Below are 16,852 nucleotides of genomic sequence, written 5' to 3'. Positions count from 1 at the left end.
AATTTCGTACAGACTGCTATGTATGAACATGAAGAAAACCTTATTTTACTTTAATTCTTTCTTTTTCTCTATCTTATAGGAATAGACCAGGGCTTACAATGCCATCCCCTGCTGGAGCTCAACCTGTGCCCCCTCCGGATGGAGGCTGGGGCTGGGCTGTGGTGTGTGGAGCCTTCATCTCCATCGGCTTCTCCTATGCTTTCCCCAAAGCCACTACTGTTTTCTTCAAGGACATTCAGAAAATTTTTGATGCATCATATAGCCAAGTTGCCTGGATCTCCTCCATCATGCTGGCTGTCATGTATGCTGGAGGTAAAAAAAAGGGGGAAAAGTGGGAGGGAAAAATGAAAGGGGTGAATTCTGAGGACAAGCTTGTCCATGCCCAACTGTTTTCCTTTTGTCCACAAGTATGTATGTTTGTAATGGGCTGAAACCTAAAGCAGTTTGTACATCACTTTCCAGCAAGCCAATGATTTATAGTAAAATGAAAAAATTCAAATTGAAAGCTGTGCTTGAAGACTTCACTTGAATGAAGTGGTGGGCATTGGTTTTGGATTTCCTGTTTGGAAGATCTTTTTTGAGAACGTTAATGGCCCTCTGTGTGAAAGGATTGTCCCACTGGTAAACATTTAAGAAGTACTTACTCATGTGAAGTACAAGAAGTACTCATGCGATCTGAGACTCCTGTATATGTTTACTCCTTTTATATATATGTATGATGCACTCTGTTAGTAATTGGACAGTGGTATGATGTTTGTTGTTTCGGCTTGGTAGTACAGCATGGTGGATTTGAAGCAGTGATCATGGGGTTAAAGTGCGGCTTGCTGAGGAGGTTTCCCCTCTTTTGGGTGAACCACATAGGAACCTGAGCCTGACATTCTTGTCGGAAATATACGATGCACATGTGTTTGTGTGTCTCATTGTGTCTTATTGATGTAGTGTTTTCTACCATCAAGAAAGCACCAAATATTGATAGAAAGTTGAAATGATCTGATAAAGAATGCTGCCACAAAAATGGGGAACAATAGTTTTTTTTATAGCCAGTGCACATGAAGCACCTAGTTTCATACAGTATGTATAGCTCATTTACTCCTGAGTTACTATTTTTTTTATTGTCTGTATTACCTTTATTTATTTAAATTTTTTAGTAGTTGCAGCCCTGGAAGGATGGAGTAAAAGTCTGGTTTGGCAAACATTTGATATACCTGACCAAGCATTTAAAAGACCTGACCAAGCATTGAACTTTATCAAGCTTTACAGTTCTCTTGCAACACCCCGAATTCTTTATGAGTTATATAAACTCACAGAAGATCTAGCACTAAAAAGCACAGAATGTAATAGAAATCAAAGTGTCTTAAGATTATAATTCGCTTCAGATTCGTTTATTTCTTGACAACATTTTGCAGTGTGCTGGTTTGGGTTAGAAGATGTAGTTTTTTCTCACATTTTGCTATTCTATGCATGTTTCTAATTTCATATTTGAAATTAAAACTATTAGCCTGTAACCAAAGATATATTGAGTAAAAAAAATCCCATGTCTCAGTTTCATTATAGATGCATATTAATAATGGACAGTTTTGTGCCAGAGAGAGGACATGACACTGTTGTGCATCTAGAATATCACCAGGCAACAGGCTTTGCCTAACGTTTAAAATACGCCAGTGCATCAGTGTGCAATGAGCTGTGTAATGCAGGTATGCTAGTCCTGGCTTTTGATCATGCATTTCAAAGAGCGAGGGCTGAGTGGGCTGTTGTCTCACATGCATTGACTTGTTACCTGTCTCCTCAGTGCCGTCTGTATCCATAATGAAATTATCCAGGTGTGACGCTCTTCACTGACCTCCTGCCACAGAAGGCAGTTACTCAAGTAACAGCTACAGAGATTGGCTTTCCCTGTTGTTGTATCTGGTTTCTTTCTGGCTGTGAATGTCAGTCTAGAATTATTGGCACAGGCAAAAATTACTCAGTTTTAGCCACATATCATTATCTTTCATTTCTATCATCTTTTATTTTATTGATTCATCTTTATTCAAAATGGCCTTATCCACTATCTTTGATAAGATTTGTACTGACAGGAAAATAGTAATCAAAAGCAGTTAACTCTTCTGTCCTTTTTTAACATAAAGTCAGTCAGGTCTATTCTGGCAATACAAGCATTAATTAATTAATTTACGCTACAGAGCTTGGATGTACGTGTAGTTGAATACCAGGGAAATGGCAAAGCCAACAGTTGTAAGGAAAAATCCTTAGGATGGCAATAGAAGGAATTAAACATGACAGAAACCAAGACATCCACCTCTGGTCAGTACTGCGATTCATAAGTCATTTTATATATGTGTAAATACATACATTTTATTATAATAGTTTAGGCCTACTGGTTTATATGAATATAAGTTAATGTCTAATGATAATTATATCAATGTACTAGATATCACTAGAATCGGTATAACTTTAAATGCAGTTATTATTCCTTTAACTGTAAGTGAAGATGGAAGATTGTTTAGCCAGCAATCAAAGATGAGGGAGCTTGTAGTAGAGAAAGGACATACTGTATGTAGGAGCTTCTTAGCTTCAGGATGGCAGGAGTAGGATCTGGATCGAAGCTTAGGCTTGTAGACCCCATGAATGGAGAAGGATTCAAGATGTAGAGCTTCCATGTTGTATGTTTTGCTTATAAAGCCATGTGCATGCTGTTTGGTTTCATGTCTTGTTTCCACCCCTGTCTTGTCATTGGTTTATCTTCCTATCTTGAGTCATGATTGTTCTCACTTATTTTCAGTTCCTTCCTTGATTGGTTTTCCTATTCAATCCCTGATGTTTCATCGTTTCAGGGCAAAATCTTATCATGCTGCCATGTCTTTTAAGTCTGGACCTTGACTTCCTGTGTTCATTTGACGCAGTTTTAACTCTTGCCCATGTTTTAGTTTTGTTCATGGATTGCCCTGTACTGAGGCTTTCTGCCTATATTTTGACTCCAACCTGTACTGCTGACTACAATTACCAGACTGCCATTAATAAATACCATGTGATCTTATGCAGTTGCATGCTGCCTCTTCATCCTACCACACGTTACAATAACTTTTACCTTCCTTCTTTTTTAGTGTGGCGATTTAATGATTATTTCACCAAGTCTAGCCACTTATGCGTATTTTAACACCAGCCAGTTATCTTTAGGAGCTGTGAACAAGCACCACATTTGTTACCTCATTCATCAAACTCTAGAGAATGAAGAACTGTGACATTATAAGCCTTTGAAAGCAGGGATCACTTGAGGCACTGATTGTCCCAGCTGCACAGTAAACTCTTGCCCTCACTGAGTCCCAGTGAAAATCTCCATCTGCTGTATATGCTAATAAGGACTTCCTGATAGGTGAAATGTATGTGGGGCAAATTAAGTGAAGCAGCAGCTCGTCTAACCTGATTTCAAATAGCACATTTTCCTGAATTGGTATTAACATGTCTCAAGACACTCCTTGGGGCAGTAGCACTTTTTTATTATTATTCTACCTTGTTCACTTATGTATTTTACAGAAATTGTGTGGGTAACTAGAAGATACTCTCATACCTAGGACAGTTAAGCCTTATGGTATTTCATTTGGATAGTTAAGCCTTATGGTATGTTAAGCGTTATGATATTTTGTTTTTCATAATGAAAAATGACTTTCAATATTTAGTATTATTATTCATCATATGACATTATATGTTTCAAATTTAAATCACAACACATATGTAGTGTATATAGAGTACTTGTGCACCCAACTGTCATCGCTTAAGGAGAACAACTTAACCCTGACTCAAGTACAGTCCTCTATCATTGTTAGTTTCCTGCAAATAATAATAAACATTTTGGTATAGATCACTGAAGAATAATGCAGTGTTGTATTTTTTAATGTTATTTAATACATTTAATAAATTTAGTAAATAGTATATATCTATTGGCGTAAAGCAGGATTTTGTTTTTGCGGTAGGCAAAAGTCAAGGACAAAGGAAAACTGAAAATGATCTTCTTTTTGCTTTTAATTAGATACTACATGATGTGTATTTGACTACTGTTCAAAGACAGATTTTAGATAGCGAGTTAGATTGAAATATTTTACAGTTATAGTGGTTGCAGTCCTACTATACATTTAATAAACCCTCTTCCACTTTTTGTCTTTATTCTGCAACTTGACAATCTAATTACTAAGTTATATCTGTTTCAGGGGATGGAGGCTCATCACCATTGGTTTTTAGAGACTAATGAGCTAATGTCACTAAGACTGCATGTTGTTTGGAAATTCATGTTCTTAGATGCACTGTTACAGGTTTGACAATAACAAGAAAACATATCAATTCCCTTCTTAATTGTTCTGTTTTCTATTTCAGGCCCTATAAGCAGTGTCCTTGTAAACACATATGGCAGCCGGCCGGTAATGATAGCAGGTGGAGTTCTGTGTTCCATCAGCATGATTGCTGCCTCATTTTGCAACAGTGTCATGCAGCTGTACATCTGCATTGGAATGATTGGGGGTGAGTGGATAAAAATTACATTAGAGTATTTTTTTTTATTATTTGAACAACAATATGCCACCAACAACAGCAGTAACAATAACAGTGGTAACACCAGACAACAAGTGATTAATATGCTTGTAAGCTACTGACTCTGTGTATATGAAACAAAAAAATTAGATGACAAGGTATGACAATCACGAAAAGGACAATTAACCCCTAAACTGAACTAAACAAGTAAATTCAACAAGCAACTTGACTCCCAAATTATAGCATTGTGAGCGAATAGTGGAATTGAAATGTTTACTGACTCACTGTGGGATTAATTTCTGCACTAACTACTCTCACCCTCCCAAAGGTTTTGGTCTTGCCTTCAACCTCCAGCCAGCTTTGACCATGATCGGGAAGTACTTTTACAAAAAGCGTCCCATCGCTAATGGCTTGGCCATGGCAGGTAGCCCTGTCTTTTTAAGCACCCTAGCCCCCTTAAACCAGTACCTCATCAATGCTTTCGGCTGGAGAGGCAGCTTCCTTATTCTCGGGGGTCTTTTGCTTAACTGCTGCGTGGCCGGATCCCTTATGAGGCCACTGCACCAGCCTTTGACAAAGAACTACACCAAAAGTGATGAAGAGGTTCCAGTTGCTAAGTCGGTGAAGCCTACAGTGTGGCAGATTATCAACAAATACCTCGACTTGTCACTCTTCAAGCACCGGGGCTTCCTCATCTACCTGTCAGGAAACGTCATTATGTTTGTGGGCTTCTTCGCCCCCATTGTCTTCCTTTCTCCATATGCCAGGGACAACGGTGTAGATGAGTACTCAGCAGCCTTCCTGCTCTCCATCTTGGCTTTTGTGGACATGTTTGCTCGTCCCTCCATGGGACTGGTGGCCAACACACGCTGGATACGGCCAAAGATCCAGTACTTCTTTAGCTTTGCTGTCCTCTATAATGGCGTATGCCACATACTGTGCCCACTGGCTGAGTCCTACACTGGCATGGTGGTGTATGCTGTGTTTTTTGGGTTTGCCTTTGGCATGGTGAGTGCTGTGCTCTTTGAGACACTCATGGACCTGGTAGGCCCTCAGAGGTTCTCAAGTGCTGTGGGCCTCACCACCATCATTGAATGCTGCCCTGTGCTTATTGGACCACCTCTGGCAGGTAAGACATGACAGGCTGATTTGTTTGCTTACTTGCCAAAAGTGAGAATGTTTGTAGTTATGACTAAGGCCAGCAACAAACCCTATCTAAGTGCAAATGACAAAGCCATACTTACACACTGCACACACCCACTTGTACACTACATGGCCAAAAGTATGTGGGTACCTGACCATCACACCCACATATGCTTGTTCAATTCAATTCAATTTTATTTGTATAGCGCTTTTAATAACGGACATTGTCACAAAGCAGCTTTACAGGAATATAGAAATTCAGGATATAAATTTTTGAACATCCAATTCCAAAACCATGGGCATTAACATGGAGTCAGTCTCCTTTGCTCTTCTGGGAAGGCTTTCCACTAGATTTTGGAGCATGGCTGTGGGGATTTGTGATCATTCAGCCACAAGAGCATTAGTGAGGTTGTGCGTTGATGTTGAGTGAGAAGGCCTGGGGTGCAGTTGGCCTTTTAGTTCATCCCAAAGGTGTTCAGTGGGGTTGAAGTCAGGGCTTTGTGGAGGCCACTCAAGATCTTCCACAGTAGCTTGGCAAACCATGTCTTTGTGGATCTTGCTTTGGGTTTAGTTCCAGTTTAGGGAAATCTTAATGCTACAGCATACAAAGACTTTCTATAAAATTATGTGCAACAAACTTTGTGGCAACAGTTTGTGGAAGAGCCACATATGGGGTGATGGTCAGGTGTCCACATACTGTACATAGTGTGTGCTCTTATGTCCTTCTGGAGATAATAAACCCCTGTCCTCAAGAGAGTGATACAGCATAAATCATATCATAAATGTATAACCATAATAATATATTTAATTCTTTTTTGAAGAATTGAGAAATGCCAGTCTCTTGTCAAGCTTTTTTTCTATTGATATTCTGTCTGACTACATCAAAATTACACTCCTGCTTCGGAAAGGCTTTCCAGATTTATGCAGAACAAAAAAAGAATAAATTATAGGAAATGCCACCACAGAAGGATCTTTTTTTTTTCAAGACTAATATACAGCAAACCAATGATGACTTTTAGCACAATACTGCCATAATAGATATACTGTAGTTCTTAGATTTTACCCATTTCTACTCGTACAGACCAAAAGCAAAGTTTTCAGGCTCTGCTTTTTCAATCCAACATGAAAGTGTCAATACATTCAGTGGATTTTTGAAGACATGTTGTTTGTGGCATTATTATGATATAATCTTATTTTTGATTTTAACAGTTACTCTAGATGCAGGTCAGGAGTACTCTAAATGAAAGAATTACCAATTCATTAATCTTTATATTATCATAATGTGATTGAGCACTGCTTGTTGATTCTTTTAATTAGGCTTTGAATCTAGTAAAGACTTATATCACATCAACACCAAAATCACGCTGGCAAGGATGCTATGCATTTAGTCCAAAATCACAGTAGTAAATGAGTACTATGTTTTTTTAAATACAATTTTAAAAATGACTAAGTACTGTCATACTCAACTCCATGCTTAAGCAATAACATTATGTCCAACCATTGTTGCCTTACAGGGAAATTAGTGGATGTTACTAAGAACTACAAGTACATGTACATATGCTGTGGCTCTGTGGTCATCCTTGCCAGCATCTGGCTCTTCATCGGCAACTTCATCAACTACCGTCTGCTGGAGAAAGAGCGCAAGCTGGAGACATACAAGCAAGCAGAACTTGAAGAGCCTGACAAGGGACCCGATCACACAGAAGATGGACAGGTATCTGAGGAACTCAGTGGGAAAGGGGAAGATGCTGTGCAGAGAGAAACAAACATTTAGGCTTCCTCCAAATAAGATCAGGGCTACACTGGAGTGAAGCAACACACAACTGCCAAAGCAAAGCATGATTGCTGTGAGGGGACCAGTAGAATAGTGTTTAGATAAAGCATTTAGATGGAAGTCAAGAAATATGAATGGTGGAGTGTATGAGAGTTGAATGGTTTAGAAAGTTGTGTGTAGTCAGTCAGAAAGAGAGCTCTCCTGAGTTAGGCTGCACTAGACTACAGATACACATTACCACAATAATAACATGCAGTTTAAAGCCGTTCTACTAATGTTTCATCTCAGGAACTGACCAGAATCTTTCCACCAATGCAGAATTTGCAGCAAACCCAAATAACTCTGCCAGTTTGAGACTTTTGAGCACTGTGGTTAGGTATTTGTTCAAAAAACTGACAAGCGTTAACCAGCGACACTCCTGTGATCTGCATGCCCATATCTGCTGCACTATAATCTATAATCTGTGTAGTCAACAAAACATGACTGAATGTAAATTATTATGCATGTGTTATTAACAACTGCCTTATAACACTTCTGACCAAAATGTCGGTAAAAAAAAAAAAAAAAAAAAAAAAAAAAGCTTATTGCTGGTGATTATCACATGTAGAACCTATCCAATCTTATATAACCTTTAGTCTTCTGCTGCGGTATACACAGGGAAATTCATTTAGTATTATTTTATGGGGAGTGCTATTTTTTTTAAGTAAATGTGCAAAAGTATTTACATATTAGGTATTGCCTTAATTGTAAATAATGCAACTAACATCCTAAAGCCAGTATATAGAGATCTTCCTATATGATGTGTATAGAAATGACTATTTATTGATGTGGCATTACTAATCAACTTGATTATTAACAAATGTGTCATGTTTATTTATATTTTAGTATGTCTGACATTAACATATTATCTAACTAATGAAGCTATTAAGTAATTAGAGCAATGCAGTAAAACTTACTGTACTTGAATGATATTCAGGATCTTTAGGGATTGGTTTAAAATGCGGACATAAGTACTGTGTCTTTTTAATCCCACACAGGCCATAACAATGTATCATGTATATAATATTCTATGCATCAAAGTCACACATATATACATTGTTAAAGTCATTTCTTTCAGAAATTGTGTGTGTCACATTTTGGCTGCACAGAGGGTCCAGTGTTGTGTATGTCCAATGATGGCTCCACAGAGGGTCACTAAAGAAAATTATAATAAAATACGGCAGAGGTGGCTCAGCGGGCTATGGATCAGAAGGTTATGAGTTCAAATCCCAGCAACTTAAGCAAGGGCCTTAACTCTCAACTGCAAGTTGCTTTGAATTAATGTTCTACACAAATGAACAAATGTATAAACGAACAATCAAAAATTGTTTGTTTATGCATTGTTGCTTGTTCATATACATAAAAAAGAAAACTAAAGAGAAATTTAACATACAAAAAGAATGTCCATTGGGTTGTGTACAGAAGAGTAAATACTTCATGGCATTGTGCTGTTAAATAATGCATTCACTGAGCACTTTATTAGGAACACTATACTAATACTGGGTGGGGCCTCTCGTTGCTCTCAAAACAGCCTCAATTCTTGGTGGCGTGGATTCCACAAGATGTTGGAAACATTCCTTTGAGTTTCTGGTCCATGCTGACATGACTGCAATTCCTGCAGATTTTTCAGGTGCACTTTCAAGCTGCAAATCACCCGTTCTACCACATCCCAAAATGTTCTATTGGATTCAGATCCAGTGATTGAGAAGGGCACTGATGAGCATAGAACTCATTGTCATATTCATGAAACTGGATTGAGATGACTTTGGGTTTGTGACATGGTGCATTATCATGCTGAAAGCAGCCATTAGAAGATGGGTAGATTGTGGCCATGAAGGGATGCACATGCTCAGCAACAATACTCAAATAGGCTGTGGCATTCAAGTGATGATTGATTGGTCTTAACAGGCCCATAGTGTACTAAGAAAACATTCCCTACACCATTACACTACCTCCACCAGCCTGAACTGTTGACACAAGGCAGGTTGGGTCCATGGATTCATGCTGTTGGCACAAAGTTCTGACCCTACCATCTATGAGGCTCAGCAGAAATCGAGATTCATCAGACCAGGCTACGTTTTTCCAGGCTTCAGCTGTTCAGTTTTGGTGAGTCTGTGCCCACTGCAGCCTCAGCTTTCTGTTCTTGGCTGACAGAAGTGGAACCCGATGTGGTCTTCTGCTGTTGTAGCCCATCTGCCTCGAGGTTCGACTTGTTGTGCATTCTGAGATGCTTTTCTGCTCACCACAATTGTACAGAGTGGTTATCTGAGTTACTGTAGCCTTTCTGTCAACTCAAACCAGTCTGGCCATTCTCCATTGACCTCTCTCATCAACAAGGCATTTCTGTCTGCAGAACTGATGCTCACTGGATGTTTTTTCTTTATTGTACCATTCTTGTTGATCAGCAGTTATAGAAATACTCAAACCAGTCCGTCTGGCACCAACAATCATGCCACAGTCAAAATAACTGAGATCCCATTTTTCCCATTCTGATGTTTGATGTGAACATTAACCAGCTGTCGGTCCGTATCTGCATGATTTTATGCATTGCACTGCTGCCACATGATTGGCTGATTAGATGAGTAGGTGTACAGGTGTTCCTAATAAAGTGTTCAGTGAGTATACAAACAGTGTATGAAAATGTTGCTTTTTCTTCATACCTGTCATACACGTAAGTAAATGCAGGCACATTATTCAATCTTTTGTCTTATTTGATGTATTAATTTTTGTGTGTGGTTGCTCGGTTAGACTGAGGTATACATCCACACTCACATTTATAAAATAGAACAAAGGGTTTAAAGGGTTACTTTGGGCAAATGTAGGTTTGGTCAGTATTGAGTTATTAACATATCAAGGGGCGTGAAAATGTGTTGGTAAGACAGTAAACCATGATGAGCTTATATATGTTGTTTTACCAGTATAGATAATGATGTCTTTTTTAGAATATGCTGAACTATGAAAATATTCCTGCTTATTAACAAACAAATATACAGTACAGAGCTTAAAGCAGTCACAGTGGTGTATCTACATTGTTTTGATAAACTATAGGAAACTAAGCATCATCCTTTCAAGTCTGTTTAAACGAAAATGCTAGCCTTTTTTTTTTTAACGAATAATTTAATATTTGCAGTGAACTTCAGTGCAATATGTCACATAAAGCTATCTTCCTTAAAACATGCAAAGTTCCAGGCAGATACCGTGAAGCACCAAAAATACCATAATACTGGGTTCTACAGTGAATTTTCCCATGCAGTTCCACCCCAGTGTATATCTTGTAAGTCAAGGTGATTCAGATTTCTGTTTATGATCCAGCCCTATGAATTAAAGCATGACTTTGTATTAAAATGTTCTGCTTTCTTTTGACAAACCGCCTACTACTCCACATAGCATCATGATTTATAGCTACACCCTTTATTCCTTAAATTGCTTTGGATAATCAAACCTTGATTATTATGAATCAGTGAGTAGCCCATGTATGTTTGCATATATTCACTATTATCTGAATGCTATATGTGTCAGTAACATCAGTGAATTCAAACAGTGCACTGTAAGTGACTGCTTGCTGATAAATGCTTTTAATATAATAATCTATGTTATGGTTTATAGTTTTCTTACAGCTATAGTTTAACATATGATGCAGGATTATATTGCTAACCATTGTAATTTTATTACACTAATCATTTACTTTGATTTGTTTTTTTTTAAGGTAGACCACATATATTGTTGCCTATTATTATTTAGTAATATTCTATATTTTTGTATGCATAAATATTTATTTTTATAGCCTCAGTACATAGTACAATTTGCCATTTCATGATATAAGACTGAGACTGAAGCTTTAAAACATTAGCACTTAGCACACAATATTTTTAGATCTTTTAATATTCCATCAGACCATGAGCTTGAGTTCCAACTAATCAAACCCCACTGGCCTTATTAAATAAAATAAAGTGAATGTCATATGTTTGAATAATCTGTGATATTTTGTTCAACATTTATTGTTTTTATTCAGTAAAACTATATATACAATAAAATATAGTGTATACCTACTAAAACCAGACACATATATAGTATGTGTTAATAATTATTTATAATCTATTGCAATTATTTATGTATAGTAATTTCATCCATCTCAATGTTTGATCACTGCTCTGAAATACAAGCAATTTTGGATATTAATTTTTATTAAGCATTGTCAGTGCTATACAGCCATTTCATTCATTGTGGCATAATGTATGGAGCTCTACACCATTCTTTGCACATGCAAAATGTCTTATCTGACCTTTTTAATATGTTTTTTTTCCTGCAGCTAAATAAAAATCTGTATAGTGCCACCATCATATTAGAATTATTTTAGAATCATTTTTTCCTATTAATTTACATTATTTTTTTTACAGAAAGCTAGACACCATTTTGTAATTTCAAGCAACCTTCAAATCTAAAGACTAGGCTTTTACCTGTTTTGAATGCAATATTTTCACAATGTACTTGCCTAATACAGACAGCATACAAATAAACCTACTAATATAATCCTGTTACAATCAAATTACATTTGTTTAGGAAAAAAACAGTTATGTAAATATTTAACATGTAATCTTATAAATACATGTTATAGAAAGAGGAAATGGCAAAGTTCAACACCTAGTTTATTATTTTCCTTAATAATTTATAAATAGGATGTTACATAGGTTTTATAATTCAGTATATGTAATAATTAAGCAATTAAAAAATGATTAAGGTCGCATTTTGTGCCTTATAAATCGGTTTTGCCCTATTCATAATCTTATATAACAATCCAGGACCATTTATGTTTATGCAGCATTTTGAATCAGAGACCTATTCGTAGATTTATTTAAGATTATTTAAGATATTAAGATATAAGTACTCACACTGTAACATATTGGTTCATCTAGGCCATGAATCCTTTTCCATTTTTTATTCCTACTATGCTCAGTGTAAAAGTAGACATTTTCTATTTCCCATAATTCACTGAAGTGTCTTCATCAATTCATTCATTCACTGAAGTGTCTTCATCAGGTCCCTGATTGTACTGTACAGCAGGAGAAGTGCTGGGTGTCTACACATTTACTCGCACTACCTCTGCAAATCAGTTCAGGGGAGATACAAAGGTATACGACTGTAAATGCAGCACTATTAAATGATGGGGTCAAGTGTATTATCCCTGTGTGTGGGTGTGTGTGTATTAATGTAGTGTCTGAATACGTTTTTCCCTATCAATTTCATTTTAAACCTATCATATTTTTAAACATTATGCTTATGAATCCATACATGAATATAAGTACAAAGTTAAAAGACATTGTGTGTAAACTTATATACTTGGATATATGGAAGGAAACAACAAAAACAAAAGTGTCTGAATGCTTTTTTTTTTTTTATTATTATTATTATTATTATTATTATTATTATTAGCAACAACTTTGGGTGACAGCTCCCCCTTGTGGTGAATAATTTTGCCAGCTAAACATGAGTAAATGAGTAAAAGAGATACAAGTCTGCAAGTCCAAGAGGTGATTTTTCTGATAAGACAACTATAAGGAAAGGATATGATACTGAAGTTACTGACACTGGTATCAAACAACTAGGACTGGAGTTTTAAAAACAAGTAGGACTAGAGTTTCCCAGAGTCCACAGAGACCAGTTTGTGAGCTGAGGTGTTAAGACACAGAAGTTCTATAAGATCTTTAGGGGCAAACAGCACTGTGCTTTAATGGCAAGGAGTGAGAGTTTGTATTTAACTAGGTTATCACATTTCTTATGTTTCTTTTATCTAATAAAAGGGTCTAGCGTTTTGCGTACTCTGGTATTTAACAATCCATGTGGGAAACCAGTATCAATGGCTGCAGCCCCTCTGGCGATGTTTCAGGCTATGTTTTAATAGGGTGTTGAGGGTCATGTCCAAGCACAAATAGCAGAGCAAGAGAGTGAGGGCTGAGGGCTCATCATGTGGCAATGCTCACAGCACTATCAGAACAAGAACAATAGTTAAATAAAAAGAGGTTTTGACCTGAAAACGGTACTGAAATTTTTTTGTTAGAAGCTAATGAGGTCAAGTCAAGTCAAGTCAAGTGGAGTTTATTGTCATTTCAACCATATACAGCCAGTTAGAACATAGTGAAACGAAACAACGTTTCTCCAGGACCAAGGTGCTGCATAAGACAAACACAGAACAACACAGAACTACAAGGGACTACATTAATTTATACATAAAGTGCACAAGTGCAGACAGCACAAGACTACTGGGATAGACAATGGGCGCAGTAAGTCCCAGTGCAGCGCCGACCAGTACACAGGTCTATTTGAAAGTGAATCCAGTGAGAATAGTGCAAAGAGTACAATATAAATAGTGTAAACATAAGAAGCAGCAGCCTATGAGTTAAGTCCTGGGTGGTGGATTCATAAGTAACTGATGACAATGGTGTAATGTTTTTATGGTGTGAAAACTCTCACTTATGTATAATGTGATAATTTGATCTTGTAATTAGGACTTGCCAAGACTGCTTATTAATTAAATATAACATTTATTTTTAAATGTTTAAAATGTTCATTGAAAGAGCATTAAACAATCTTAAATAGGCTAGCTAGTGATCTTTTAACTTACAGCTTGTCTGCCATATTGTGGACTGTCATAAATCTGAAAGATGGACACAAGTGCATGTTTTCTGTTTTTATTGAGAAAGGCTGTCCTATTGTAAAATACAGATTGGTCTGATCAGCTACTAGCTGCCTAAACATGGGCTGAGCTGGTAATAGCTGGAGTAGACCATCTTTGCCAGCTGGTAAATTATTTTAGAGGTTCTTTTTTTCTTCACTAAATTGATCGATAAATGATTGAGATTTTATACTGCTTACTGTTGTTTTATTTTCTTAAAAATATCATGCTTTAGTACTACATTACTGATGTGGCGTTAGCAGTAGTAATTCAGAAACAGTTCGTTTTCTACTAGCACTTATCAATTGGCAAAAATGGTCTACCAGTCCAATCATAAAGAAATTTGGATTATAGGACAAGGTTTGATGACACCAACCTGGACAAAAATTGATTGAAAATCTGATTTTTTGATATGCCATTATTGCTAAGAACAATTTGCACTCAAGTCTCCATCAGTGAACAGTTAATAACTTCAGTTCAATACAATAGACTTTAAGTTAACACTATAATGAATTCAGAAATTACTCTGATGCTCATACTCATAAGGTGCTTTTAAGTTCCTGTTTACACAATTAGCACTTTTGACTATATAGTATAGAGTTATAGAACAGAAATGATTTATAATCGCACTATTCGGTGTCACTCATGTTGTCTCAGGTAGTTTTTTCTTGCCACTATTGCCTCTGGCTTGCTGATTAGGGATGAATTTTTTTAATTCAAAACGTATATCCAGAATTTATATATTTCTGTAAAGCTGCTTTGCGACAATGTCCATTGTTAAAACTGCTATACAAATACAAATGAATTGAATTGAATGGTTTCAGTTAAGGCCTAGGACCAAAAGACTCCAATAAGTTTTATCTAAATTCACCTCTAGGTAAAAACTGCTCCTAACTTTTGAGTCACTTGACATCAAATCATAATACCTCTTTCTCTTGATTCCCTGCAGAGTGTTCTTGATTTAACAAATGTGCTGTGATTTGCTAGACAAGACATTGGCCAAGACATTGGAGTTTTTACCAAAAACAGTTTTTTTTTTTTTTCTTCTACAAATTTGTCCAATTCATACATTTATAAGTTTTTGGACACTTAAATCACAAGTGTCCAAATACTTTTTTGGGGCCACTGTAATTCCAACAAGTACAGACGTATTTCTACTTGTGCCACAGGCGGCTAGAAGAAACCTTTTTGATTGTGTGGTTGAAGGGTGTAAACACTAGTTCTATGCTTTTGTTCTCTCTAGGTTTTAATATCGTAATGCCTTGCTGTAGGTGAATACACAAGCTTCAATCAGTCAAGACCTATAAAGCACTATATTAACTGCTAATGACTTACAAAGCACTGAATGGCCTCGCCCCACAGTACTCATTATTATTGTCAAAGTAAAAGCAAATGATATTGTAAGCAAATATTTAAAAATTAATATACAGAGCTGTTACTGTTATTTGACAGCGAAAAAAAAAAAAAACTGAACACTGGGCTTGAGGCTGGAACTACAATGCTAGTCTGTCACAGGGCCCCTTCACACCTTAGAGTCGTCAGTTCACCTGTGTGTTTTTGGAAGATGGGAGGAAACCAGAGAATTTGGAGGAAACCAATTGATTTTCAAACATGAAACTATGCTATGTTATTGTGGAATATTTATGTAGCTCAATGGTCAGAAAAGTACATTTAATGCATTGTAAATTAAGTCTATACTACAATAAATTGTGCAAAAAATAGGTGGTGTCTGAATACTTTCTGTACGCGCTGTGTACTGTATACTGAAATAAAATTTCATATAAAATTTAAATATTTGGCTATACGTACTGAACAGAATAGAATGATATGAACATCTGTCTGAAAAGAAGACATAAGTCACTACATTAATAAGCCATTCTGCAGTTGTGTACTGTGCATCTTTCATAACCAAGCTGAGCAATTAGCTAAATAATGTTTAAAGACTGGACAAAGAATGTGCTTAGCATGAATTTGAAGGAGAACGATGTCAACATACTGTAGGACTGTAAAGGGAAAAGCTCTCTGTGTGTGATGAGACTGTGTTGCCCAGGGACGGCAGACCCGTGAGCAACAAGCTGCTCCAGTGCCCTGACAAGCCTCAGATTAACCTGCTTTATTTGTCTGGAGTGATTGTTCACTTTGACACACTGCCTATTTAACCTATTTCTTCTATCCATGGAAAAGCCCCAAATATTGTCATTTGTGCCATACAAGCCTTCAGGACAACAATGTGGCTTTACACACAGCTGCTTGTTGCAGATCTCCTAGAATATCATTTATTTTTCTGTTCATTTTATTTATTTTTTTATCATGGTCTGTTCGACTTTAAACGTGTATTGTGGATCAGATATGAATGCTAGTGCTCAAATTAGTTTTGTATCTCTCTATGTGTTGTTAAACAGATCTATGTTGGATTGTATTTTGTACACTTCAAAAATGTTGAATAAATGCATCTGCTAAATGAATACATGTAAAATGTTATGTAGACTGTTATTGCATGCACACACACTCACACACACACTCTCTCTCTCTCTCTCACACACACACACACAAACACACACACACATACACAGAGTCTCTCTCTCTCTCTCTCTCTCACACACACACACACACACACACACACAGAGTCTCTCTCTCTCTCTCTCTCTCTCTCACACACACACACACACACAGAGTCTCTCTCTCTCAGTGTCTTGCTCTCTAATAAC

General features: G+C 36.8%; 1 protein-coding gene and 1 long non-coding RNA gene across 2 annotated transcripts; one reads left to right on the top strand and one right to left on the bottom strand.

The window, feature by feature from the left end:
* Positions 1-98: 98 nt before the first annotated feature.
* zgc:165507 (monocarboxylate transporter 2) lies at positions 99-11,814 on the top strand. Its single transcript, XM_026922648.3, has 4 exons — positions 99-312; positions 4,366-4,509; positions 4,847-5,647; positions 7,176-11,814. The coding sequence occupies exons 1-4, from the start codon at positions 99-101 to the stop codon at positions 7,433-7,435; spliced, it is 1,419 nt and encodes a 472-aa protein (XP_026778449.2). The 3' UTR covers positions 7,436-11,814.
* On the bottom strand, positions 190-4,338 carry LOC128321220 (uncharacterized). Its single transcript, XR_008304815.1, has 3 exons — positions 2,550-4,338; positions 1,778-1,934; positions 190-306 (listed from the first exon to the last, which is right to left on the bottom strand). It is a non-coding gene; the product is annotated as an uncharacterized LOC128321220 (long non-coding RNA).
* Positions 11,815-16,852: the final 5,038 nt, after the last annotated feature.

The sequence above is a fragment of the Pangasianodon hypophthalmus genome, chromosome 18 (assembly GCF_027358585.1).
Source record: "Pangasianodon hypophthalmus isolate fPanHyp1 chromosome 18, fPanHyp1.pri, whole genome shotgun sequence".
Taxonomy (NCBI): Eukaryota; Metazoa; Chordata; class Actinopteri; order Siluriformes; family Pangasiidae; genus Pangasianodon; species Pangasianodon hypophthalmus.
This window is presented reverse-complemented; position numbering and strand designations above follow the sequence as displayed.

Excerpts from the sequence above, each read along its gene's own strand:
- zgc:165507 (XM_026922648.3), top strand. The coding sequence starts at position 99 with ATGCCATCCCCTGCTGGAGCTCAACCTGTGCCCCCTCCGGATGGAGGC. Across the intron at positions 313-4,365 it reads GGCTGTCATGTATGCTGGAG|GCCCTATAAGCAGTGTCCTT; the intron begins GTAAAAAAAAGG and ends TTTCTATTTCAG. Across the intron at positions 4,510-4,846 it reads CTGCATTGGAATGATTGGGG|GTTTTGGTCTTGCCTTCAAC; the intron begins GTGAGTGGATAA and ends ACCCTCCCAAAG.